This window comes from Nomascus leucogenys, unplaced genomic scaffold (assembly GCF_006542625.1).
Source record: "Nomascus leucogenys isolate Asia unplaced genomic scaffold, Asia_NLE_v1 000819F_90249_qpd_obj, whole genome shotgun sequence".
Taxonomy (NCBI): Eukaryota; Metazoa; Chordata; class Mammalia; order Primates; family Hylobatidae; genus Nomascus; species Nomascus leucogenys.
In genome coordinates, this window is record NW_022096684.1 from 60036 (window position 1) to 87846 (window position 27811).

Consider the following 27811-nt stretch of genomic DNA (forward strand, 5'->3'; position numbering starts at 1 on the left):
GCAACAGCTCTATATCTGGATGACTGCAGTGCCTAGAAGATACAACGGCACAATTTACAAATCCAAATTTCCAGGAATTTTTTGCACACCTCTAGTACAAAAGATGCTTCAGAGACTAGAGGGTCAGAGGGCAAAGAGAGAAAATATTCAACTCCCAGCTCAGGTCAAAAGGGAAGAAAGCCTGGTCTTGAAAGAAATCCGAGAATGACTGTGTCTGCAACTCTCTCCTTTCTGTAAAGTATTCATGGTGTTTTAGTTAAAATATTTTTTCTTATGATGGTCAATAATATTAATAGTTATGCTTTGTAAAGGAATTTATTCTTATAATTAATGGATCATTCTAAATTATTATATGTTTAGTTGCTATAGTAAGATGATGTCAAAGATTTGTTGCCTGTTAAATGTTTCTGGGATCTTTGCTTTATTTTTATATTATGATCTGTGCTTCCAAAGTTGAGCTGTAATTTTATTGTTATACAAATGTAGAATAAAGCTTAAGTTTGGGGAGAAAAATAAAAGCTAGAGTTTTCCTTTCAGCTCTATAGAACAGTCATTCATTTCTATAAATGTTCTTTATGTAGCTTTCCTTGTTCCACATTTAAAAAGATAAATATGGGGATCTACACAGGTCTCAGGAACTCTTATTTGTTCTTGATTAATAATGCATTTATTATAAAGCTTGAAGTTTAAAGTAGAATTTTGCTCAGCATACATATCTTTTATGGTCAGGCTGCTATAGTTATGTAATACCCAGTTAAATTTCAACTTCAGATAAACAAGGAATAATATTTTAGTATAAGCATGTCCCAAATATTGCATGGGATATACTTACACTGAAAAAAGTATTTGTTTATCTGAAATTTAAAATTAACTGGGCATGCTATATTTTCTGTGGCAACTTGTTTTATAGAGAACAAAGTAAGTCAGCTAAATTTTAGAATACTTAACCCTAACCTGGTGTTCTAGGTGTTTCCTTTTTGTAATTATTATTATTATTTGGAGTCAGGGTCGTGCTCCATCACCCAGGCTGGAGTGCAGTGGCATAATCACAGTGCCCTGAAGCCTTGAGCTTCTGGGCTCAAGTGATTCTGGCACCTCTGCCTTTGCCTCCCAAGTAGCTAGTACCACAGGTACGTGGGCCTGGCTAATTTATTCTTTTTTCTTTTTTTTCTCGTAGAGACAGGGTCTCAGGCTGGTCTGGCACTTCTGGGCTCAAGCAATCCTCCCACCTCTGCCTTCACTTCCCAAATAGCTGAGACCACAGGCACATGCCACCACCATACCCAGCTTATTTTTTATCAGGTTGGTGCAAGAGTAATTGCGGGTTTTGCCATTGAAAGTAATGGCAAAACCCGCAATTACTTTTGGTACCACCCTAATAATTTTTTGTGGAGACAGCATCTTGACCTGTTGTCTAGGCTGGTTTCCAACTCCTGGGCTCGAGTGACCCTCCTGCCTTGGCCTCTAAAAGTGCTGGGATTACAGATGGGAGCCACTGAACCAAGCTATTTTGTATAATTTTTAACATAAACATAAATATTTTGAGAAATAGAAATGTTAAAACACTTGGAGGAAAATATATTGTCTACAATAGAAAAAAAATCAAACAAAATACAACAAATACAACAAAAATTATCAAAATTTTCAGAGGAACAAAACAAAATCTAGCTTTACAATCTTCAGAATTCAAACCCATTTATATCAAACATATAAAGAAACATATTCAAAGAAAAAGGCAATCAATAGAGACTGACCTCGAGATGACACAGATGTTGGAATTAGTGTGGATTTTTAAAGTAGTTAATGTAATTCTTAGTAAAATCAAAACCCCAAAAACCCTTAAAATAAATGGATAGCAAATCACAACAGAGAAGAAGAAACTACAGTAATAACAAAGGCTCAAGTGGAAATTCTAGAAGTGAAAAAGTTTTCGAAATTAAAAAGTAATAATCAGTTGTGTTCAGGAGCAGCTTGGAGGTGGTAAAGAGTCAATGAACCTTAAAATAAAATTGAAATGATTCAATCTGAAAAATGTGAGCAGTCATAGTTTGGGGTGAGGGAGCTTTTCCTTTGGTTAGTGCTTTTAGGTAATCTTGGTTTTGATAAGATTACTAGACTGACCCGTCAGGGTCATGTTAAGCCAGTTTATCTTGGTTTCAGTAGTGCTTTAAACAAAACCCATGATATCTTTGTGTACAAGATGGAAGAGGAGTGGACCAGATGACAATATTTAGATGCAGTCATCCTTAACCTCCATTGCTCTCCCAGTGGTCTAGCTGAGGTTTGTATAAAGTGGAATGGGAGGAATAGGGAAGAAGCCCCCACCTACCCTCTCCTCTTGTCCCCTTGTCCTCCTTCACTAGTGAATAAAGTCCACGGGAACAAGCAAGTTATTTTAAATATGTATCTTCTGTTGTCAAAATCTGTAATTAGTTCTGCTCGCTGGACTGGGGACAGGAACCAAGGGAACATGAGGGTGAATGAGTTGACATGGTGTCCAGGAACACACTGTGCCTACATGCAGAATGTTTGTGTCAGGAAAGCCAGGCAGCAGGCAGATGGTCTCAGATACCAAGCTAGTGTTGGGAAGCAAGATTCAGTCTCTTGAAGGCGATGTTCCTCATTGTGTGGTTTGTATCACTTGCTTCAGAATGACCTGGAGTACTTGTTACAATTCAAATTTTGAGCCCAATCCTAGACCTCCTAAGCCTGCATCTCTACGGATGGGTCTCAGTAGTCGATATTGGTAACGTGCAGATCCCTAGGAGATGCTTATGCATACAGATTTGAACTGTTGTGTTTACGGGTTAGGGAGCTGGCAAAAGCAAGGAATATACCAAGCCCTTGGGTGGGAAGGCTCCATAACCTTGGCACCGTTAGCATTCTGGGTGGAACAGTATTCTGCCACATGCTTCTCAGCATCCCTAGCCTCTACCCTCTAACACCGTATTCCAGTTGTGAAAACCAAAAATGTCACCTGGGAGGCAAAATAGTCACCAGTTGGGAACTGGAACCACTGCTTAGTGGGATCAGAGTGGTTACTTTGTTCTCAATCCAAGGATCAGAACACACGATGAGAGAAAGTCCAGCTATTGGAACTGGAGTGCCAAGTTGAAGCTAGACCTACAACAAAAGCTCCAAAATCTCCTTTATAGGGCTGATCCCGTGCCTCAGCTACCTAGCTTGTACAGATGCCATGTAACTCTAAGATTTGGTGACAGAAGGAATTTAAAGGCTAGAACTAGACAAGGTCTTTCAGGTTAGGCCAGCACACAACGTGGACTTTTGACATCATCCGGATGCTTGAACCAACCTCAGTCCTGAGGCAGAATTTCCTGTGGCATCTGATACACAGCCTGGATTTGGAGGACTCACTAGGATTAGATGCCACGGGAATATTGTGTTTAGGAACTCTGAAACAGACAGGCTTCAACAAAGCAGACCTAAGCAACACGTAGCGTCTGAACTTCTTTATCAGCTTCCATTCCAGCCCACGAGGACAAAGGCATCACAGATATATCCACTGTGGCTAACCTGTCCTCAGCAGGGAGCTTCCCCAGTACTACTCTCCCCTCTGTTCTGAGCCTACTTGCTCCTTTGCAATGTTCCCACTTCCTGTCCCACTCCCTAATAGATGATTTGTCCTCTCTGTCCAGCCCCTAGTTCTGATATTTGAATTGTCTGTGATCTGGGTAGTACTTAGGAGGTAGAACCAAAGCCTTGTTGATCGGATTGGGAGTTTCTAACTTCCTATTAAAGGCACTGATTAAGCATCTATCATATAAAGTAAAGTAAGATTATGATCCAGTAAGACAGATTCCACAAGTAGCGCAGGAAGAATTGGTTTCCAGTACACTTCATGCTTCAGGACAGGAAATCCAGAAAAAAATTCTGTGGTACGTTAAGTGTGTACTCTAAGTTTCATTTCCATGTGAAAAACTGTAGTTAGCTAAAAAGTACATCCATGAAGAATCCTGATTAAACTTGTTTAATCCTGTTAAACTAGCTACTAGCTAAACAATCATTTCGCAGCAACTCAAGAACTCTGTAAAAGCATTTCCTCTGAATAGTTTACTCAGAAAAAAAAACACAAAAAGATAAGGCAGAAACAAAAATCCCAGTCACTTGCAGTATCTGTCGGCTTTCAATTTGGTTCTCCTGTTTAAACAAAGAAAAATAGTAAACTAATCTATGTAAACATGCCACATATATTCAACTGCTACTAAATATAAAAAGTAATTTAATGTTGTCCTCCAAGTGAATACACTAGGATCAAATTATCCCTATTAGACAAGTGTTCATTTGATCAGATTGAAAGCTTAGTAGCTATTTTACATTGCACAGACTATTACCAAAGTATTAAAACTTTTAACGTTAAACAACTTTTTTTTTTTTTTTTTGAGACGGAGTCTTGCTCTTTCACCCAGGCTGGAATGCAGTGGCGCAATCTGGGCTCACTGCAGGCTTCGCCCCCCGAGATTCACGCCATTCTCCTGCTTCAGCCTCCCGTAAACAACTTGTTTTTAATCAATTGGAACCCACCTCTTTTACTACCTTCTTATATCATCCTAAGTTTGAATAGATGTTTACTATCACATGTTATAAGTTAATTGATCTGCATTCAACAATTAGGATCACCCACAGAACAGGCAATTGGCAATGGTAAGGACTCATGTCTCCTAAGGGATCTCTGTGGCCAGAGTCCAGTTCCAGGGCTGCTTAGAAAGTGATGACAAATAACGTGTTTGTGCCAATGACATCTTTGTGACAGTTTTGATTAGAGGGGTCCCAGACCTGAAAACATTCCCTGCTAGGGCCTGTAACACAATGCTACCTTTAGTAAGAGGGATCTGTGTTCTGGTAGATAAGGCAAGGTCATAAAGGTGAAGGGCTGACAGAGATTAGAAGAGCCTGCAATTAAATGGTACGAGAAGAGTCCTAAATAATCACTGTTCAGAGCTTCCAAGTACTTGACTAACCAAAGAGACCCAGAAAACTTTGTATTTCGTCTGAAAATTGCTTTAAATAGTGAAAAATGCAATCATTGTGTATCTTTGTATAAGTGCAAAGCACTGCACATATATTTGCAATTGTTGCCTTCAATAACACTTTTGTGATGATATCCAGCTGAAAAATAATTTAAACATGACACAATAAAATATAAATAAATAAAATTAAATGTAAGTCACAAACCCATCTGCATTTCCCCAATGACCTGTTTCCGGAGAAGCAATGTGCTATGAAATACTCAGAGTGGCCTCTGGAGTCAGCTGGGCCTGGGTACACATCCTGTTTTACCACACCTTGAAATCAGCGTGATTTCCATGAACTGACTGACAAAAACCACGAGGATGTAAGGAGGGTCAGAGGCTGTCTTCCTGTCTGTAAGTCTGAGCTCACATCCACCTCACAGGAGCATTATGGAAATTCAAGATTACAACGCATGTGCCGGATGCATGCAATGAAAAAATATAACATTTCACTTCTCCAAGAAAATACCTACATTTTAGATTGAAATTGTTTGAGCTTTAGATTTGAAATTATCTGAAATCATGACTATTCTAAAAGAAAATCAAATACATGACCGGAAATCTAACATGAAGCACATACAGAGATTTGATAGATGCTTTTAAATTACACTGGTAGAGAAAAATGTAACACAAATTTTTATGCTCTAATTATAAGAACCAAGGACATTTTAGAAAAGGCATTTGCCCCCTCTCTTAGAGCCTTCCACTCTGGCCCCCACAATGCCTTACAGAGCAAATCTGGGTCAGACTGGATGCAACGTGTGATTCCCAACAGAGACAAACAAAGCAAGGTTTGGGAGGCTCAGTGCTGGGATGGAATGCCAAGAAACAGAAAAACCATGTGTCAAGAAGGGGGGAGTTATTCTTTAGATACATCCTGGTGTATGTTTATCACTAAAGATCAGTGCCTTTGCTCAGTTCTGGGATGGAATGCCAAGACACAGAAAAGCCATGTGTCAAGAATAGGGGAGTTATTCTTTAGACACATGCTGGTATATGTTTATCATTAAAGATCAGTGGCTTTTGTGGGTCTAAAAAATTAAGCCTTAAATGTTTTCATCAAATTCGTTAACTACCTGATTTATCTAGGTTATATTAACAGTATTATTTAGAATTTCACCTTGATATGAAGACAGCTGTGTAACTTTTATAATGATGTAAAACAAAGAGTAGGATTAGGGAGGGCACAGGCCACTGGTGCAATGGATAACACATCTGACTATGGATGAGGGAATTTAGCCTGGAATAAGGAATTTTTATTTCCAGCTTAGTGATGCACACAAATTGTAAAAATAAAATAAAAATAATGTTTTATGTGACTCATGTTTCTCCTAATGCAAAGAAGATGGGTACTATTAATAAAAATATTTTTAAAATGTAAGGGCTAAGGCCCCAGAAGTTCTGATATTTTATGTTTCATAGAGTGATTGTCATCACAGAAGCTCACGCATTACATAAATACAAATGTGTATACTCCTGACCTGGTAATTCTGCTTCTGGAAATTTATCTTCAGGTCCACCTGCACATCTACAAATTGATGCATATTCAATGTTATGTACTGCAGCACTGTTTATAAGAGTAAAAGACTGGAAACAGCCTAAATTTCCATCTATAAGAGACTAAATAAAGGTACATCCCTAAAATGGAATATTATGTGGTTGTTAAAAAAGAGAAAGAGAGGAAAAGCAAGAAAAAGAGAAAACTTTCTACATTCAAATTAATAGTAGAAAACTCTCCAAGATATAATTTTAAGGAAAAAAAATCAAAGTCGAGAAGGATATAGAGGAGGCTACCTTTAGTGTAAAATAGTTGAAAATTATAAATATATTCATATGTTTATAAAGAAATTTTAGGAGGCTATAAAAAAAACAAAGGGAAAGAGGAACAGGAGCTAGGATACAGGTGAGTAAGATGCATGGCAGGTATATGTCTTCACATGCTTTTATTTGAAAATGTTGGACCACGTGTACATGTTATCTATTTTAAAAATTAGATTATAAAATACAAGCAAGAAAACAAGAACATGAAAGCCTAAAAAGAGCATGTGGAACTACCAGAGAAAGATACTAATCCATGGAGATAATGGCAAGGTAGCTCCTAGATGCACTCATTTCTCTACCACATTGTATAAACTAGTCATTAACTATAGGATTTATAATTAAAAATGAGTCTATTTGAAACACCACATTATAAAAAGCTATTAACTAAATCTTTAAAGTGACAGTAAATGATGACTTAACATTTTAAAGAGATACAGTCACATCGCATGTGTGAATGTAGTTATCTGTATAAAATGTCATCGTTACCTTGAGTTACCTTGATCATTTCTTCTTCTCCTGCTGTTTCACTTTTTGCTTCTATGTCCCCTCCTTCATTGCATCTAATAAAGCAGCTATTTGAGGCCAACAAAGCCATTTTCCCCTAAGTGAAACAAAATAACAAAATAGCCATGAGGATACTTCTTGTAGAAGAAACATGAAGTGTTTAGACTGAATTAATTTTTTCTCCATGATTTAAAAATCACAGAAAATAACTTAGAGAAAAACCTGAAAAATATAATACAAGAACATATAGAAAAGGAAACTAAAATCACCTTTCATTTTACTATTCAAAGATTACCACAATAAACATTTGTAGTGTATCTTCCTAGCAGGAGTAAATTCTAATTAGATAAGGTAAGATTGCTTCCTTTCTAAAAGATCTACTGAAGATAAAACTGATTTAGTTCAGTTTGAAAAATTAACTTTAAAGACAAGAACATAATTATGAATGCATACTTTATTCAAATATTAGCATTTTAAGTAAAATTTATTTTCTTCACAATTAGAAAACATGAAAAGCTACATACAATCCTTTGGTGTTTCAAATTTAAGAATCAATGTCTGAGGGACTTTTGTATGTGAAAATAAATATTCATATACTTTTTTAGTTGCTTAATGTTTGATGTATTACACTGCTTTCTATTAAACAAAACTTTAAAAACTGATTTTCTTGTGTATCTAAATCTGGGTTATAAATTTGGTTAGCTTAATTCCCTTAACAAATATAATGTTTATTTAAAACTTGTATTTGGTTGATTTTTTTGGAAAACTTGGAATACCATAACACTTAGACAAAATATTTATAAATACAATGATTACAAAATATGTTAAGCTTTTATCACATCCAGTTAAAAATATGCTGACAACATGGATTTAATTTCTCAGTCAAGTCACAAGGGCTGGGTGGTCTCTCATCTGGATGGCTCCTGGTGAGCCCTGGAACATGGCGGTGTGGTCCAAGGCGATTTAAACCTGTGCCACAGATTATTCAGCTGAGTCCTTTTTGCAATAGAGTTTTAAGACCCTCTTTCATTTAAATTTAACATTTTTGAAACTTAGTGTCCTTCCTAAAAATAAAATGAAATGAACTTTCCTAAAGTGTTGTATTATTAGTACTACCTAAGTCATCATCCTGGCCTTATGAAATATTGGCATTTTCTACTGGTGTAACTTTTATTAGAAGTATCTCATCATAACTAGTAGGATCATCTCAAAGGGGTTGCAACAGATTAGCAGGTAATGAAATCAATGTAGTGTTTCCTGAATGGTATTTTGTGGGTGGGGGGCGGGGAAGGAATATACACAGACACACAGAGGAAAGGGTAAAAGAGAATAAGAAATATCAAGGTGCATAACACATGGATAAGTAAGTATTGTTAAGTACAACTCTTCAGTTATACATGTGTGTGTGCTGGGCTGCAATGTAAAAATGCATTTCTCAATGGATTGGGTCAAAATAGTTTTCAAGTCACTGACTTAAGATTTTATCGTAGGGGATGAGGAAATCAGTCTAAGTGATTACCTCTTTCTGGTGGGATGTTTGTTTAATCTGTCACCTTAGAAAACACTGCTGAGTTCCTATTTTCAGTTCATTATTGTATACTACCAAAGCTGCTACTCAAAGGCTGAGCTTATCTTCTATTTGTTCTGCGTGGTGCCCACTAGTCCTTACTGTTTTTGATATAGTTATCTACTTTTTAAAAACTGTTTAGCACTCACATATTTTTGTTCAATCTTTACTTCTCACACAAATAGAAAAAGGAAATTATGTATTCTGTATCAACAAAGATTTAACAAAACATCCATACACTACAACTGTCTACTTACTAAAATTAAGAATTAGTATGTATCTTTTTTCTTCTTATATTAAAACTATCTTTTTGTACACTATTTTAAGCTTATGAACTGAAAGTCTTTTAGAGATAATTTACTTCAATGAACTGTTATTATTTATTTTATGCACAAATTGTCACAACTTGGTCTTAGCAAGCTCCACTGTTCACTTACAGTCTCTAATGTTTCTGAAAGAATCCATGATTTCTGCTAAAAAGAAGATACTTAGGAACTATTCTGTTTTCCTTCTCTGAGACCTAAAATTGACTGGTTCTTTAATGGAAATGAGATCCATATCTAGGCACTAAGGGTATACAGAAATAATTGTGGGCAAAAGTACTAATGCTATTTTTGTTGCACTATATTTTGAGATCTCTTTAAGGCTCTACGTTCTTATTGATTTATTCCAATTTAATGTATTATACTATTGCATCCTACTTTTTCTTTTTAAATATATTATGATTGACTGTTACAGACTTTCTGTTAAACTGACAGGAAGTTTTTATAAACAATAACAGCACTTACATTTTGAAAGATTGGTTCCCACTGTTCTCTTGGTCCAATTGCATCTGAACGCCCAACAAGTTCATCTGAATTTATACCAAGATATTGTCCATAGCCAAATTTCAGGGCGATTCTGTATATTAATAAGATAGATAAAAGTTAAAAACTGAGAGAAAATTAATTATAGAACATCAAAACAGGACATGTGTATGTGTGTGGGTGTGTACATATCTAAAATTTCAGACTGGACATATTCCAAGTGTTCAAAAGATGCATGTGGCTGAGTGGTGACTCACTCCTATAATCTCTGTGCTTTGGGAAGCCAATGGGAGAATTGCTCGAGGCAAGAAATTCAAGATCAGCCTGGACAACATAGTGAGACCCCATCTCTACAAAAAATTTTAAAAATTAGCTGGGAATTGTGGTGTGAGCATGTAATACCAGCTACTTGGGAGGCTGATGCAGGAGGATTGCTTGAGCCCAGAAATTTGAGGTTATAGTGAACTATGATCACACCACTGCCCTCCACCCTGGGTGACAGAGTGAGACTCTGTGCCTTCCAAAAAAAAAAGCTACATGTGACTAGTTGTTGCCATATTGGACAGTGCAGTTTTAAATTTAGTTTTATATTTTGCTTTTTTAATATAAACATTGTACCTTATATATTACATAATATATATTTTCAAAATTCATCATTCTTCAATTATACCTCTTTAAAGTTCAATAATAAATTACTAAAACTTACTTTTTCTCTTATCATAAATAGTTCTATTTACATCTATTTTGTACATAAAACTGATTTATCCTTAGAGAAAATTCCTAGAAATAATTGGATCAAAGGGTATAAACTATAAAGTTCTTATGTCATCCAACTGTTTTCCAGAAAATGCTGCTTCCATTTACATTCTTACCTCAAATTAACAGAGTATGTTTTGTATCATGGATTTTTTTTTAAACATTATGACTCTAAAAAAATACTTGAAAACCTGATATGGAAAAAAACAGTATCCTATTAATTTGCATTTTAGTAGTTAACTAGAATAACAATTGTTTTTCTTTTCCTTTTTGGTTTTTAGATTATCTGATAATGTCCCTTGTCCATTTTTCTATTGAGATCTGACTGTTCACAATTTTTCTACTGGAGTCTTCAGTGCTATGAATTCTATACAAGATACACATGAAGAATAAGAACTCACTGCTTATTAAGATTGTTGAAAATATTTTCCTCATTTGTCAGTTAATTTTCTTTATAATCCTTTTTTGTTTATACTTGTAAAGCAGTTTAAAACTACTGAATTTTTTCTTCCTCTGCTTTTATTCTTTGTCTTTCACCATACTTATCAGACTTTCAAGGAAAGTACAGAAATAATCATCCAAATGTGATTTTTTAAAATTATGATTTCTAATCTTTTACCTTACTGAGAATCCCCTGGGATGCCAAGAATTGACTTTTACTCCTTTATATGTTAATGATTATATAACAGAAATCATTATCATGTTGATGTAACCAATTACTAAAATATGTAAATTCACTTTCAGTATCTTTTTCCCAAAGAATCATTCTATACTTCTGCACAAGGTGAGAATAAAAAAGGTTACTTTATAAAATGACTGTAAAAATAGTGAGTAAAAATATTCTTTTGGTCGTTATGATGCTGTAACATTCTCTGCTGGTTTCAACAATATTCCTTTTTTTAGTCTTCCTGTTTGTCTTTAGACTTCCAAACAGTGAGTTTAAATATCATAGCAACAGTGAACCAGGTTTTATACCATTTGATTTTTTAATCTATCTTATTTGGTGTGTGAAATTATTAATCTTCATTTTTTAACTTACATATCTTTTTTCCAGCCTAGCATTATATATTGACAGGAAATCCACTAAAAGTGATCACAAAATCTACTTTTCAAAAAAGATATTTCCTTTTTTATATCAAAATTACCCTGTGGGCTTAAGACAGATACTAAAATTTTAAATGAATACAATTAAATTTTTAAAATAACTGGCTACTAATTATATTACAACATAAGCTCACCTGGAATCAGATAATTTGACAGCGGTAAACTGCTCTGGAGGACTCATCAACTATTGGAGAAAAAAACACCTGAAAATAAAATTGACATTTACTATAAATATAAAGAGATTATTTTGCTTTAAAAAATGTGGCTATTTTCTGCAATTAAATGTAAGAATATTCAGATATACTGATGTCACTGTAATACAGTATCTTTGGAATCAAGATCTATTTTACCTTCTTTTAACTACAGTGCTAATTTTATATACTGAGTAAGACAGGGTGATATAATGCTTATATAGTAACTTTCGAGATAGCTTCTCTTTATGTTTTAAAATACAGTCATAAATAAGCACTTATTTAAAAAGCTAAATGCTTTCATTTATTCAAGGGATGGCCTTGCTAACGAAACGATGCTGCTTTTTATCTTCTAATTACTTCGTATCTCATTAGTGCTTCCTCTAATGGGCTAAAGAAAATGAGGAAACTTCAAATTGCTAAATGCACCCAGGTTAGTTTTGGTAATAGGTCTGAATAAAAAAGAAATTCAAACATTTTTGACTCAAATAGGTTTTCTTTTTTCTTTCCACTTACTATTTTAATTATTCGTATTGTTTTGACTTCCAAAGATACTCTTCTGGAAGTATACGAAATGTTTTCAAATGCTTATATTAGAAAGAGGGACTTGCCAATGGCTGGTAAATATTAAGGAATTAAAAAAAATGGAAGAGTCAAATGCAATGCTTCCATTCCTTTGGAAAGTGTTTGAGACTAGTTAGAGTTTGGCCTAAGTGAATCAATGTCCTAAAATCTACACTTGTGGCAGCCTCTTCCCTTCCAGACACAAACCTTCTTTGTGTGGAGCTCCCAGGGTAAAAAGACCATTGTCGAGTGCAGGTATATAGGTTCCCTCATCCATTTCAATGGCTATGGTTCCCGAAATTTCACCAAAGCTTGTTACTGTCCACCAGATTCCTAAAAAATAAAATTGATATTTCAACTTTATATTTTAGTTTTGACACAGAGTTCTTTGTTATTACAACTTAGTTTTAAAAACTTTTTATTTTGCAGTTGTAAAAAGTAATACAAAGATCTCACATATTCTTTACTCGCTTTGTCTCAATGATGACATCTTGCATAAGTATCATACACTGTTTGAATCAGGAAACTGACATTGATATAATCCATGAAGCTTATTCAGATTTCACCAGTTTTACATGTACTTGTTTGTATGTATGTGCACAGATTCATGCGACTGCCAGCACAGTCAGGATTAGGTTTTTAAAACACAAAATAGCAACATACAGCCAGGCATGGGGGTGCATGCCTGTAATCCCAGCTACACGGGGAGGTGGGAAAGAGGATCACTTGAGCCCAGGAGTTCAAGGTTATAGTGAGCAATGATCACGCCACTGCACTCCAGCCTGAGTGACACAGCAAGGTCCTGTCTCAAAAAAAGACCAAAACAAAACAAAAGGCAACATGTGAAGGTACAAAGTGATATATGGAGAACGGTCTCTCTCATGATGGACCCCAGCCATCTATTCATGCCTGCTTTCCAGAGGCAATGCCTATCATAATATTTCTGAAAAATGCCTCTACAGGAAGACTTTCTAGCACAGTAATCTTTTATTTTTTTTTTGAGATGGAGTCTCGCTCTGTCGCCCATGCTGGAGTGCAGTGACGCGATCTTGGCTCACTGTGACCTCTCCTTCCCGGGTTCAAACAATTCTCTGCCTCAGCTTCCCGAGTAGCTGGGGTTACAGGCGCCTGCCACCATGCCCGAATAATTTTTTTTATATTTTTAGTAGAGACGGAGTTTCACCACATTGTCCAGGCTGGTCTTGAACTCCTGACCTTGTGATCCACCTGTCTCTGCCTCCCAAAGGACTGGGATTACAGGTGTGAGCCACCGCACCCGGCCAGTAATCTTAACCATGATTTTAGACTGAAAGCAAAACGAGCAGAATCTATGTCTATACATACTAATTTCCAATTTGCCAATAGAAATGTTAGACTCTAGCAACAATTATTTTAGCAGTTGTTATAAAAGTTTTTATCTTAATGTTAAAAAATATCCTCAAACCTCCTCCTAAATTGTAGTTTAACTAGAGCAGAAATGAGTCAATCATTAACTGGATATGACATATTAAGGAATTCTTGTTAATTTTACAAGGTCTGATAATGACATAGTATAATATATAAAAATAAAGAACAAAACAGGTGATGAGAGAAAGACATACCACTTTAAGAAATGTACATTTATGTACTTATGGGTAAAATGACATAATATCTGTGATTTTACTTAAAATTTTCTAGGGAAAAATGTGTGTGTTGGTGTGTATGTAAATGCAATGAGATTGGCAAAATATTGATAATTAATGCTGGGGCCTGGGCACATGGGGGATTCATTATATTCTATGTATGGAATAGTTTGGATATTTCCATAATAAAAAGATTTTAAAGATTCAGTTAATTCCACTGCACAAAATTTTCCATTCAACTAAACATTTCATGCTTTTCATAATCAATTTTAAAATACATAAAATTTTAGCTAAAATGAAGTTGGACCCTTATCTAACACCAAATACAAAAAGTAACTTAAAATAGACCAAAGACCTAAATATAAGAGCTAAAGTTAGAAAACTTTTAGAAGAAAATGGGAAAAGCTTCACGACAATGAATTTGGCAATGATTTCTTGTGTAGAACATCAAAGGCACAGGCAACAAATGAAAACATAGACAAATTGGTCTTTATCAGAATTAAAAACTTTTGTGCATCAAGAACCACTGCCAACAGAGTAAAAGGCAACCCAGAGAAAAGAGAAAATATTTGTAAACTACATACAGTATAAGAAATTAATATCCAGACTATATAGAGAGCTCCAAAAAGACAAATACCACAATTCAAAACTGGGCGAAGGATATACACGGACATTGCTCCAAAGATGATATACAAATGGCCAATAAGCACTTGAAAAGACGCTCAACATCACTAGTCACTAGGGAAATATAAATCAAAACCATAATGCAATACCACTTCACACCCATTAGAATAGCTATTATCAAAACAAACAAATAAAAAACAGAAACCAAGAAAACCAGAAAACCAAATGTTGGGCAGGATGTGGAGAAACTGAAACCCTGTGCAATGCTGGCGGGAAGGTAAAATGGTGCATGTATTTAAATGCCACTGAAGTGTACATGTAAAAATAGAAAAACTGGCGAATTCTATATTTTGTATATTTTACCTCCACACACACATAAAGCCAATGGAGAAAAAGAAAATTAATCAAAGTTAAAATTTCAGCTAAAGATGATTAGAAAGCAATAAAACTAATGACAATTTAGATGATTGAGTTATAGCTACAATTGTTTTCAGTAAAAGAAATAATGCTTTATTCAGAATCATTATCAACAGTGTTATGGTTAGCAAGTCGTTCTTATACATGTAATAGTTAATAATTTTAAATTAGTTTTATTTTGTATGTTCTATGCCACGTTCACCAAGTACACTTAATATTAAATAAAATCATTGAAATACAGTCTCTCATTGATGCTTTGCAAATGAAGAAGAAATTTCTGGCAGACAAGCTCCTCAAAATTTTCACACTCTGTCCAAGTAGGGAAATGATACAATAACATTACTTATAATATTGTCAACTGAAAAATAAATTACTTTGAGCAGACGCCAGTATCTTTTCTCAATGAGATTTCAAAGAATAAAGCTAAACACAGTATCATCAAGAATTAAATGTGAGCATTCTGCCTATTTTCTGCAAGTGGCCTACATTCAACCTTTGGAGGTATGCTTATATGTTTAACGACTAAAGTAACATAACATAATACTTAACGGTGCCACTCTGGGGTTTTAGCTGTGAAAAAGCAGTGGATCCTAAGAACAGTGGACACTGAAGTTCCCTGTCTTTACATCAAGTTACAGCTCAAGCTGTGTATATGCTGCAGATGCCCAAGCTGAATTTAAGAGAATCCGTTCTAAAATATTACTTGCTATTTAGACGCATGATTAAAGTTATTTCCTTTTAAACCTTAGGCACGTGGTCAAATATTCCTGTTGTCTCACAATGCATAACAAAGCTTTTCACATATTTTCACATAGTTTAGAATGTTTATATATGTCTGGCATGCCTGTAATCCCAGGACTTTGAGAGGTGGAAGCAGGAAAATCACTTAAGCCGAGGAGTTCAAAATCAGTCTAGGCAACAAAAGGAGATCCCCACCTCTACAAAAAAATTAAGAAATTAGCTGAGTATGGTGGTACGAGCCTGTGGTCCCAGCTACTCGGGAATCTGAGGTGAGAGGATTGCTTGAGCCTATGAGGTTGAGGGTGTACTGAGCCATGATCACATCACTGCACTCCAGCATGAGCAACAAAGCAAGAGCCTGTCTCAAAAAAAAAAAAAAAAAAATGGCCCGATGCACCAGTGTCATGGCTGATAAGATACTACCAGGGCACCCTCATTCTAGCATCAAGGCTGTGTGACAGCTCACCTCACCTTCTGACTAACCCAGTTCTTCTGTGCTTAGGGCCCCCTTAAATCTCTACCTTCATTATGTGCTTGGCACAAAGGAATGATATATCTTAGATTTGGAAATGGAATTTTCTTCCCCAATCTTACTGTAGTCTAAGTACCCTTCACAGACCTTCTATTAACCCATAGCTTACTTAGCTTTAGTTCCTGGGTAAATAAAATATGTGTTTTGCAAGCTACAATGTTGTAAGTTCAATTGCTTCTGAATCTAGCACAGCTCAGTGAAACTCTTTGCTTACAGACATGCTCATTTTTATTAATGTCACACATGGTTTTCTCCATGTGAAAGACAGAATTTCTTTCATCCTATTTACTAATCCCTTCAGATCCTTGTGAGGAACCAACAAAACAGCTTTAAAAATTTAAAAGGTTTTTTTCTTTCCCTTCACAAATAGGCACATGCTTACTTCTACGGCAAGTTTAGAAAATCCACAATGCAAAAGAAGGTAGAAGGACAAAGAGAAAAAGATGCAGAAGGACTCCCTCTTCCAGCCAAGATGGACTTGCATTTCCACCATGACCAACCAGAAAACTGAAGTTGGATAGGATATCTGAGAAAACTGTTTTCAGGGATTGGATCACAGGCAGAACAGGACTGTGATATTTGACAACAGGAAAACACAGGAGGCAAATCTCACACAGACTTCTGTTTTCTGTCCAATGGCAGTGTCTTGACCACACAGAGAGAGGTAGAGACTCCAAAAATGAGGCAATGTCACTGTCACTAAGCTGAGAGTCTTGCAGTGCTAACATGTTGGGAGTTTAGAGAATAAGGTACTGGAGAAGAAGGAACTACATATAGGTGAGGCCTCAAAAGAGTATTCAAAAGTTCTCTGCAGGTCTGGGGCCAAGGGCTGGGGGGAGTACATACAGTAGGCAGGCTCCACAAGGCCTCTGCAGAGTGGCTGGCACTTCTGAGGGCTGACTGGAGATGCCAGAGATCACACAAATTTGGGACACAGCAGAGTGAACTCACCAAGTAGACCTAGAACATGTGGCTGAGGCCCATGAGGATGAACCTTTCCTAGAGCAAGAGTCACTGTCTAAGTCTATGGGCAAAACCCTAATAAGTAAGCACAAACTAACAAAGGCCCAGGCTTGACAGGAGCAAAAGGGTGGTCAAACAATTTAATTAGGCATCAAGACATTTAACAGAAATAAAGGTTAAAATGTTATGAAAATGAAAGACTGAATTTATAAGGAAGACTTAATCATAAATGTGTACACATGACAGCTTCATAATACTTTAAGCAAAAACTGCTCAAGTGGACAGATCTAGAATTACAGCTGGAGATTTTAACATAACTCTCAATACATTCTAGGATGAGTAAAAAATCAGTAAGGACACAGAAGATGTGCATAGTCACTAGGTCCACCAGTTGATCTAACTGACATCTAAAGAACACTGAACCGCTGGGTGCTGCGGCTCGTGCCCGTAATCCCAGCACTTTGGGAGGCTGAGGTGGGTGGATCGCCTGAGGTCAGGAGTTTGAGACCAGCTTGGCCAATGTGGTGAAACCCCGTCTCTATTAAAAATATAAAAAAAATTAGCCAGGCGTGGTGGCAGGTGCCTGTAATTCCAGCTCCTCTGGAGGCTGAGGCAGGACAATCACTTGAACCTGGGAGGCAGAGGCTGCAGGGAGCCGAGATCGCACCACTGCACTCCAGCCTGCTGGGCAACAGAGCAAGACTTCATCTCCAAAAAAAAAAAAAAAAAAACCAAAAAAACCCTTAACCAACATCTGCAGAATACACATTCTTTGCAAGTGTACATGGAAATTCACTAAGAAAGTATGTTCTCCAACTATACTAGAAATGAATTAGAAATCATCAACAATAACGTACCTATATCTCTATGTAGTAGAAATTAAAAACAATACACTTTTAAATAACTCCAGTGTCCATGAAAAGAAAATCACAAGGAAAACTAGATGATATTTTGAATGGAATGAAAATGAAAACAAAATGTATTGACTATAACTAAAACTAAAGTGGAATAAAGAGATCTAACTCCCTTCTTAAGAAGCAATAAAACAAGAGAAAAGTAAACTGAAAATAAGTTAAAGGGAGGAAAAAGAAAAGATTGAAAATAAATTAAATAGAAAATGAAAACAAGAGAAAATAAGTAATACTGAAACAGGCATGTTCAACCTGAGGGCTGCATGTGGCCCAGGCCAGCTTTGAATGCAGCCCAACACAAATTCATAAGCTTTCTTGAAACATTATGAGATTTTTTTTGCTTTTTTTTTTTTTTGGCTCATCAGCTTATCGTTAGTGTATTCCATGTGTGGCCCAAGACAATTCTTCTCCTTCCATTGTGGCCCAGGGAAGCTGAAAGATTGAATACCCCTGTACTAAAAGTCATTAATGATCTAAAATAAATGATCTTATAAAGAATTGATAAACCTCCTGCTAGACTGACTGATCCAGGAAAAAATAGAAAAAACACAAATTACCAATATGAAGAGATTGCAATACAGATTAGATTCTACAGACATTAAAAGGATATTAAAGGAATATTCTGAACAATTTTATGCCAATAAATCCAACAACTTGGATGAAATGAAATTTTCCTAAAAGACACAAATTACCAAAACTGACAACAGAAAAATCTGAAAATATCTTTTAAAAAATCTTAAATTTCCCACAAAAAACTAAAACCAAACAAACAAAACCCTCTAGGTTCAGATGACTTCATTGGTAAATCCTATCAAACACATAAGGAAGAAATCATACCCATCTTACACAGCTATTTCCAAAAACAGGGAAGGAGACAGCACTTCCCATCTAATTTTATGACACCGAATATCACCTTGACACCAAAATCAAATAAAGCCATTACAAGAAAAGGATACAAAAGTCCAATATCTCCCATCAACACCAATATAGAAATCTTAAAAAAAAAAAAAAAAAAACCTAGAAATCAAATCTAGCAATACCCCAAAGGATAACACACTACAACCAAGTGGGGTTTATCTCAAGGATGTAAAGTTAGTTTAAAAGTTGAAAATGAAACCAATGTAATTCATTGGCAGAATGAAGAAAGTTGTATGATCATCTCAACAGATACAGAAAGAGGCATTTGACAGCATTAAACATCGTCATGATAAAAACTCCCAAGAAACAAAGTTTAAAAGGAATGTCCTCATTTTGATAAAGGTTTTCTCTGCAGATCCTACAGACATCATACCATATGGTGGACTACTGAAAGCTTTCTGCCTAAGCTTGGGAACAATGCAATTATGCCCATTCTCATGACTTCTGTTCAACACTATGGAAGTCCTGGACAGTATAATAAACCAATAAAAAGCAAGACAAGACATAAGGATTAGAAAGAAAGAAGTGAAACGATAGTCACAGGAAACATAATTGCAAATTTCTTAGTTTTCTATATAAACAAACCACTAGAAGTAATAAGTGAAACAGACTTATGAGACTACAAAGTCACTACACAAAAATCAATTGTATATCTACATGCTGACAGCAAACAACTGGAAAAACAAATTCAAAAGTTCTATTGACAGTAGTGTAAAATTATAAAATACTTAAGAATAAATGTTTAAACAGGCATGCGAGACTGTTACATTGAAAATTATGAAATATTGAGGCCCAATATTAAGATGTTGATTCTCCCCCAAATGATCCGGACTCAATACAATTCTCTGAGAAAATCCAACAGGCGGCCGGGCGCGGTGGCTCACGCCTGTAATCCCAGCACTTTGGGAGGCCGAGGCGGGCGGATCACGAGGTCAGGAGATCGAGACCATACTGGCTAACACGGTGAAACCCCGTCTCTACTAAAAAATACAAAAAAATTCGCCGGGCGAGTTGGCGGGCGCCTGTAGTCCCAGCTACGCGGGAGGCTGAGGCAGGAGAATGGCGTGAACCCGGGGGACGGAGCCTGCAGTGAGCGAGATCGCGCCACTGCACTCCAGCCTGGGTGAAAGAAAGAGACTCCTTCTCAAAAAAAAAAAAAAGAAAATCCAACAGGCTTCACTGTAGAAATTAATAAGTTAATAGTTAATAAGTACAAAGTTGGAGGATTCACACTACCTGATCTCAAGACTTCATGAAATTATAGCAATCAAGAGAAATATACCAACAGAAAAACAGACAATCAGTAGAACAGAGTCCAGAAATAGACCAATACATAGAAAGCTAATTGATTTTTTATGAAGACACCAAACTGGATTAATGCAAAAAGAAAACACCAGTGGTGCTGGCACAAATGGCTATCAAGATGTTAAAAAAAAAAAAAGTAAATCTTGAAACTGAACTAACACCATGCCAAAAATTAATTTGAGATTAATGACACATTTAATGTAAAAACTAAAACTATGATGCCTCTAAAAGACAATGTAGAATATTTTCCTGACTTTGGGGTAAGCAAAGATCTCTTAGATCAAAGAGATAAGGCAGTAACCACAAAACAAAAAAAAATAAACTAAGCTTTATAAAAATTAAAAGCTTCTGACCATCCTGGCTAACATGGTGAAACCCCGTCGCTACGAAAAACACAAAAAATTAGCTGGGCGTGGTGGCGGGTGCCTGTAGTCCCAGCTGCTTGGGAGGCTGAGGCAGGAGAACAGCGTGAACCCAGGAGGTGGAGCTTGCAGTGAACCAAGATCACGCCACTGCCCTCCAGCCTGGGCGACAGAGCAAGACTCCATCTAAAAAAAAAAAAGAACAAAGCTGTCCATCCAAAAACCACCATTAAGAAACAGAAAAGGTAAAACTCAGACTGGGAGAAAAGACTGATAAAACCATCAACTCTTGGCAAAGATGTAACTGGAGCACTAATTCATTCTTGGTGGGAGGGCAAAATGGCACAACCACTGTAGAAAATTTTTTGGCAGTTTCTTATATAGTTAAACATTCACCTATCCTTTGACACAGCAATTCCACATCTACATATCTACCCTAGATATTTACCCTAATTTTAGAATTGTTGATTTGCCATTTCAAAAGCAATGATTCTTCAAGAACATTAGCTTTATACCATTCTATATTTTATATATTTTTTAAGCTACCATAATTTATGAAGATTCAGAATGCAACTTGCCAAGTTTTGAAAGAGAAAAAAAAAAGTATGGAAACAACTAAACGGAAAATAGGCTGGTTAAGTGTGTTTGGGTCAGTTTATTTCTAGTATCATTTACAGGCTACCCTGATATTGTATTTAAAATTTTCATTCATTTCAGAGTTCACAAAATAATTTTTCCTGTGAAGATACTTCGTTTAAGAGACAACTGACTTCTACAACTAAAATGTATACATGTTCAAAGAAAATAACTTGTAAAATATATTTGGTTGAATAACATTTACATTAAGCCTTTAAAATTATGTATCAGAATCTCCCGCTATTAAGCAGTCTAATGGTGCCTACTAAGTCAGAGAGTTGTAATTCTTCTCTCCTGTGCTCTGTTCTGATAATGAAGTAAAGGCATCAGTAGCATCAACTGTGCTAAAGAATAAATGGAATTTACAACTGTAGATAATATTTAAGCACTTTAAGACAAATATGAATACATCATAAATTTCGAACTAGGAAAATATTTTCAATGAGATCTCAATAAATATTAACTTTTTTCAGAATAGAGCACTGAAAACTGACTCACCAACAATATCAAGCTGGGTTTCTTCATCTTCTTCTCTTTTTCTCTTATCTTTGCTCTTTTTCTTCTTACTACAGGACATAATTTATATAGGTGAGTTTAGGTATATTGATTTGTATGATAAATAAATATCATAAGATTGAAACGTGGAAGTCTTTTAAGCTGTTTCATTTATAAATTATTGATTTAGGAAGACTTACATTGCTACACCCTCTTAAATACAGTACTGAGAAGTTGCTTCAGGCTTTGTACATATTATGTTAAAGTTCAAAGCAGATTGTAGAGCCACATTGCCAGATTTTAAATCCTGATTCTGTCACTTCTTAGCTCTGTGATTTTTGGAAAACGTACTGAATCTCTCTGTAAGTCAGTTTCCCCACTTAAAAAATTAGGATAATAACTTAACTCTTAAGGCTATTGTGAGGATTAAGAGGTAATATGTATCTTCACACATTGCTGGTGGAAATATAAAATGGTGCAGCATCTACAGGAAACAGTTTGGGGTTCCTCAAAAAGTCAAAGAGTTACCATATGACCCAGCAATTTTACTCCTAAGTATGTACACCCAAGGGAAATGAAAACATACACCCACAAAAATACTTACATAAGAATATTCACACTAGCATTAGTCACAACAGTCAAAAACGGGAAACAACCTAAATGTTCATTAACTGATGAATGGATGAATAAAATGTGACATCCATACAATGAAATACTATGCAGCCATGAAAAGTAACATGTGCTACAACAATGATGTACCTCAAGAATGTTATAAGTGAAAGAAGCCAGATACAAAAGGCCACATGTTGCATGATTTCTTAGGAAATATTCATAGATAGCAGACTAGTGGTTGCCAAGGACTAGGAGAGGGGGAAGATGGGATGTGACTGCTCTAATGATTTCCTTCTGAGATGATGAAAATGCTGAGCAACTAGACAGTGGTGAACCTCTTGAATATATACTAAAAACCACTGACCGTACAAAAGGGTGAATTTTATAATTATGAATTACATCTCAATAAAAAAATAAAAATCCAAGAGCGATTTGAAAAAAGTTAACGTGCAAAGTGCCTACAACAATTTCTTGGCACATCGAAAGTGCTATATAAGCATTAATTATGATTATTACGATAATCGTAAGACACTCTTGTCTGCATTTTCATCATAAAGTTTTCAGAAGATAACTCACCACTCCTCACAGGAAATTCACAGAGTAAAAATCTCACATTCATTCAGGATATACCTGATATTTATTCTGGCATCTTCATGAGGCCAGACTCCTCGAGAGGGCTCTCAAGTGCAGTGGCTTCGGCTCACTTCTTGATACTTTCTTTCCATCTCGCCTAAAAATATCAAAACCTCTGTTTATCATGGACACCAGGAGGAAATGCTCAATTTTTGTATGTACAGTCAACCTCAGGCAAATCTGCCAGTTAAAAAAGAAGTGGGGATATAAGTGCACAGGTTATTTTTCTCCTAAAGAGCTAATAAATTACCACTACGACCTCCTCCTCGTATTTGGCTAAATTTATTTACTGCATATATGTTCTCTCACTTAATCCTCAGTCTTCTAAAGTTATAACAAATGGTCTGAAAGCATAAATGTGTAAACGGAGGTTCAAAAATATTTGATCTCTTAATGAGTAAATGGAAGTTCCGACATATTAACCAACTTGCCACAAATTACAAAATCAGTAAATGACAGAGTTCAGGTTCGAGCACATATCCCTGTCAAAGCCCATATACGCCTCAACCACTGTGTGATTCATCCTGGTTTCACTCTACATATTAGCTTAGAAAAAATTAATCAATAATTTTTCCAGGAAGAGACAATGAAGAAAAGAGTAATCCCTAATAAAGGAAGTTACTGTCATGAACTACGAGATCAGACTAACGCAGACCCACAAGGCAGAGGCCTGGAGAGATGCCTCAGGGGACCCAAACTCTTGGGACCCGCCCGTCTATCCTGTTTCCAGGGTCGTCCGCACGGGAGGCTGCCCCTCTCTGCACAGGCACCAGAAACCGCGGTCTGGCCTCCGTCCAGCCCGGACAGGGGCCAGGGCGAAGCCTGGGAGGCCACAAAGCTGGCTCTCCACGCCACGGCTTCCACCAGACTCGCGGGGGTGGAGTGCGTCCGAAAAGAATGGAGGAGGCTCCCGCCGGAGCTGCAGGACCCACCTCTTCGCCTTGTTTCCCTTGAGCACGAGCTTGGTAGACTTCACACAAGAGTACTCCGCCATGGCTCCGGGAGACTTCTGCGCGGAGAGGCTGAAGCTGGCTCAGGACGAGTATGTGACCCGGAGCCGCACCAGGGCAGGGAGGAACAGAAGCGGAGGCCAAGTAAACACTCCCTGACATGCTACATCTGTCCAGAACCCGCCTTCGTCTTCACCCGAACGCTGAATGGCTGAGATTTCCACTTCCGGGTTTCTGCCGGCGGGGTAGGGGGGAGCTACGGTGGCTGCAGAGGGCCGAAAGGTGTCCGCACGCAGCTGCTCCCTGGCGCCCTCTCGAGGAGCCCCTGAGGATTCGTGCCTCCCAGAGGTGGGGAAAGCCCGTCCGAGGCGCCGGTGCTGAAAGTGGCGGGGCTGCCGGGCGCGCTGTGGAATGGCCTCCCGCTAGAGCTGCCGGCTGGCGACGGTCCCCGCGGGGGCAGGAAGCGACTCGGGCTGCCCTCCCCGGCCTGCGGCGGCGCGGCTGGAAGCGCGGGCCACTTGTGCGCAGGTCACTCGGGGCTGTGCCTCCCGCGACTGTGTGTGCAGGAAACAAGTAGGAAATACCCTAAAATAGAATGAAGCGCCATGTTGAGGGCGCGGACGTCGCGAGTGCTGTGGGAATGTGGGCTGAGGTGGAGAGTTATGGTGGCGCTTGTTACAGGCATAGGGGTCAGGAAGAAGCCTAATCGTGGAGGCGGCATCTGAGGAGGGTCTTGAACGCTGGGCAGCCTTTTGCCCGACAGAAATGAAGGAAGCTAGTCCTGTCTGATGGAGGAAACAGGGCGGAGGCGTGGAAGGAGCCCTGCAGCGCTGGTGTGAGGAGCAGCGAGCAGGCCAGGCCTGTAAAGCAGAGTGATGGGAACCAGGATAGAGAAGGCAAGTCGGGGTCCTGTGGTCGCTGAAGAATTTGAATGAAATCAGCAAACAGGTGAGAGGGATCAATCGCAAGCGCATGGGATGAAACGAGGAGTAGTCCACGGTGATTCCTCTGCAGCGGTGGGTATTATTAATGGCGTATGTGACACCAAAACGGTGGGTATTATTGATTGCGTATGTGACACCAAAAACCACCCCACTCAAGCTGTGGCTCTTTCCCTAAAGTAGAAAACGGAGACCAGTTGGGTTCCAAGCATCCACGAAGATCTTATTAAATTCGTGATCCCCGGTGGCACCATGGAGTCAGGATTGGCTCATCTCAAACCTGACTCAGACACAAAACCATCTCAATGTGCAGAGATGAGCGTCCTTACCCGCTATATCATAACGTATTTTCCGGTGTTTTCACAGTGCTGCGCTTCCCAATCCCCATTCCACGGCAATCCACCTGCCATGATGCCCAGAGGCATTAACAAAGGAGACACACAGGGGCTCACTACGTTGACTTTCCATGGTTTTGATGAAAATCTGTTTCCGCATCTCATACAATGTGGTTAGTAATAGTATCATTTAGGGTTGAAGAATTAAATAGAACGAATTATATAGGGTGCTTATTATAACCTACATGGAAAATGCCTAGGATATGTTAGCTGTGCTCATCACCAACATCGTTATATGACGGTAATAATCAGCTAGTCAGGAAGGCCGACGCCAAGAAAATGGATACATGCTCTGAGGGAATGAATGTGGAGAGATCAGAAGGTCAAGAACAAAGCCATACAACATGTCTACAGTAAAGAGATAGAGAAAAGAAAGGCTATAAAGAAGGAATGAAACAGAGTTAGAGTAAAATTATAAAATCAAAGCTAAGGAGAATTTCCAGAAAGGGTAGTATCATCTAATATCGTAGAAGTCTAGGAGCACAAGATGGAAAAAAGGCCTCGTGGTAACTGAGGTTGAGGCAGTCTTTAGGGAAGCTCCATTTCCGATAGAGAAGTAGACAGAAAGTCAGCTTGAAGCAGGGACTAGGTGAAGAAGCTTTTGGCTGGTCACATGGGGAAATAAATAAGGGATGGCATATGCCATATTTCTGAATTTCTTTCTTTCTTGACCAGCCTCTATACATGCGTAGAGTTTGGCGAAAACTTACCAAAAATAAAAATGAAACCAATTTCGTTTGTAGACTCAAATACAATGCTTTGTGTTAGAAACAAGATAAATTCATGCCTCTCCCTTCTATTCTCACCGTCAGTTTTGAAATTAAACGTCAGCTTTTCTTCTTCATTAAAATCATTTTCAACTCCTCCCAGGTGTTGGTGGTTTGGGGGCGTTACATAAGCAGTCAGGTCTTGATGAGTAGAGGAGGAGGGAACAAACACTTTCAGCAAAGGCAGAATTCTGAAATTCTGCTCATATTTTTTTTCCAGTAACTTTCCTATGTTTGTGAGGTTATTCAGTCATAAAGATCCTAGTGAAATTTTTTTTCAAACTTTATTAATCGTAATCACTGTGGACGTTTGTTTAAAATGTGTATTCCCAGGCCTCTCACCTGCTGATTCTGATTCAGGAGATCATGGATGGGACTCAGAATCCATGTGTTTGACAAGTATCACAAGTGGTTCTTATGGTCAGGCAAATTTGGGAATCTAACCAGGAATTTATGTTTTCATGACTGGTAACTAGAAAAGATTCCTAGAGTCTTTTGCTTTTTGAAAATAATTCTTTTTTAAAAAGAAAATTGTATGACTAGATACAACATTTATGCATGTGGCACATGTACTATACTGTGTGCTTTTGTCATATTTACAGTTAAAGATGTGTAAGAACGCTCTGAGAAAAATTATATATTAAATGCAAAGAGGAGTAAGTCAGGGTGGGGGAGAAATGGGAAGGGTGTGCTTACTGTTGCTAAAAGGTAGAAAAGCCAGAATGATAGCCATCTAAGGTTCCAAATAGCACATTGTAAGTTGAGGGAGCTTCATAATCATGTCTGAAACCTTCTTTGATATACTGAGTTGTAAACAGTGGCTTTGGACAAGATTTGAGGGAGAAACCAACTATGCTTTAAAGTGTTCACTTAAAAGTCTTTAATTAAAGGAAAGTCTTTGCATTTACTTGAGCTAATTTAACTTCAGGACTTTAACAAATTACTAGCCCTTAACCTCTTAAAAATTGTCTTTCATTTCAAATGAAAGTTTAAGGTGGCCTTTATGTTCGATTGATATACTTGTGCGAAGAATTAACAGCAAGGTACTGTACATTTCTAAATGTTTACTTCTTAATTTTGCTGGAAGAAATATACTACTCAATTGATTATTTTTAAAGCAAAATAAAACTATTTTGACAAGTGACACTGTATTTTCCCAGTTATCTGGTGGCAAAGATTAGGCTTAACATCACTAATCATCAGAGAAATGCAAATCAAACCAAAACGAGATACCATCCTACACCAGTCAGAATAGCTACTATTAAAAAATCGAAAAACAACAGATCTTGGGAGGCTGTGGAGAAAAGGGAACATTTACACATAATTGGTGCGAATGTAAATTAGTTCAGCCACTGTTCAAAGCAGTTTGGAAATTTCTCAAATAATTTAAAATAGAATTACCATTCAAGCCAACAATTCCATTACTGGTATATGACCCAAAGAAAATAAATTATTCTACCAAAAAGACATATGCACTTGCATGTTCATTGCAGCACTATTCACAATAGCAAAGACATGGAGTCAGCCTAGGTGCCCATCAACAGTGGATAGGATCAATAAAATGTGGTACATCTATGCTGTATTATTAGGCCATTCTTGCATTGCTATGAAGAAATATCTGAGGCTGGGTAATTTATAAGGAAA

General features: G+C 37.3%; 1 protein-coding gene across 4 annotated transcripts in view; it reads right to left on the reverse strand.

The window, feature by feature from the left end:
* LOC100581585 (protein FRG1B-like) overlaps positions 1–23137 on the reverse strand; it is a 39515-nt gene extending 16378 nt beyond the window's left edge. Inside the window, exons 1-8 of one of the 4 annotated variants that reach the window (XR_004029167.1) lie at positions 23058–23137; positions 21873–21940; positions 12551–12676; positions 11723–11772; positions 9711–9822; positions 7338–7452; positions 4094–4158; positions 2484–2553 (exon numbers count right to left, since the gene is read on the reverse strand). Coding sequence is in view for 3 of the 4 variants with exons in the window: in XM_030808803.1 (XP_030664663.1) it covers positions 7312–7452; positions 9711–9822; positions 11723–11772; positions 12551–12616 (369 nt within the window). In the remaining variant the exon portion in view is untranslated. Of the gene's footprint in view, positions 1–2483; positions 2554–4044; positions 4159–7182; positions 7453–9710; positions 9823–11722; positions 11773–12550; positions 12677–21872; positions 21941–23057 lie in introns of those variants that run through there. The other 3 variants (XM_030808805.1, XM_030808804.1, XM_030808803.1) reach the window with 3 other exon arrangements.
* Positions 23138–27811: the final 4674 nt, after the last annotated feature.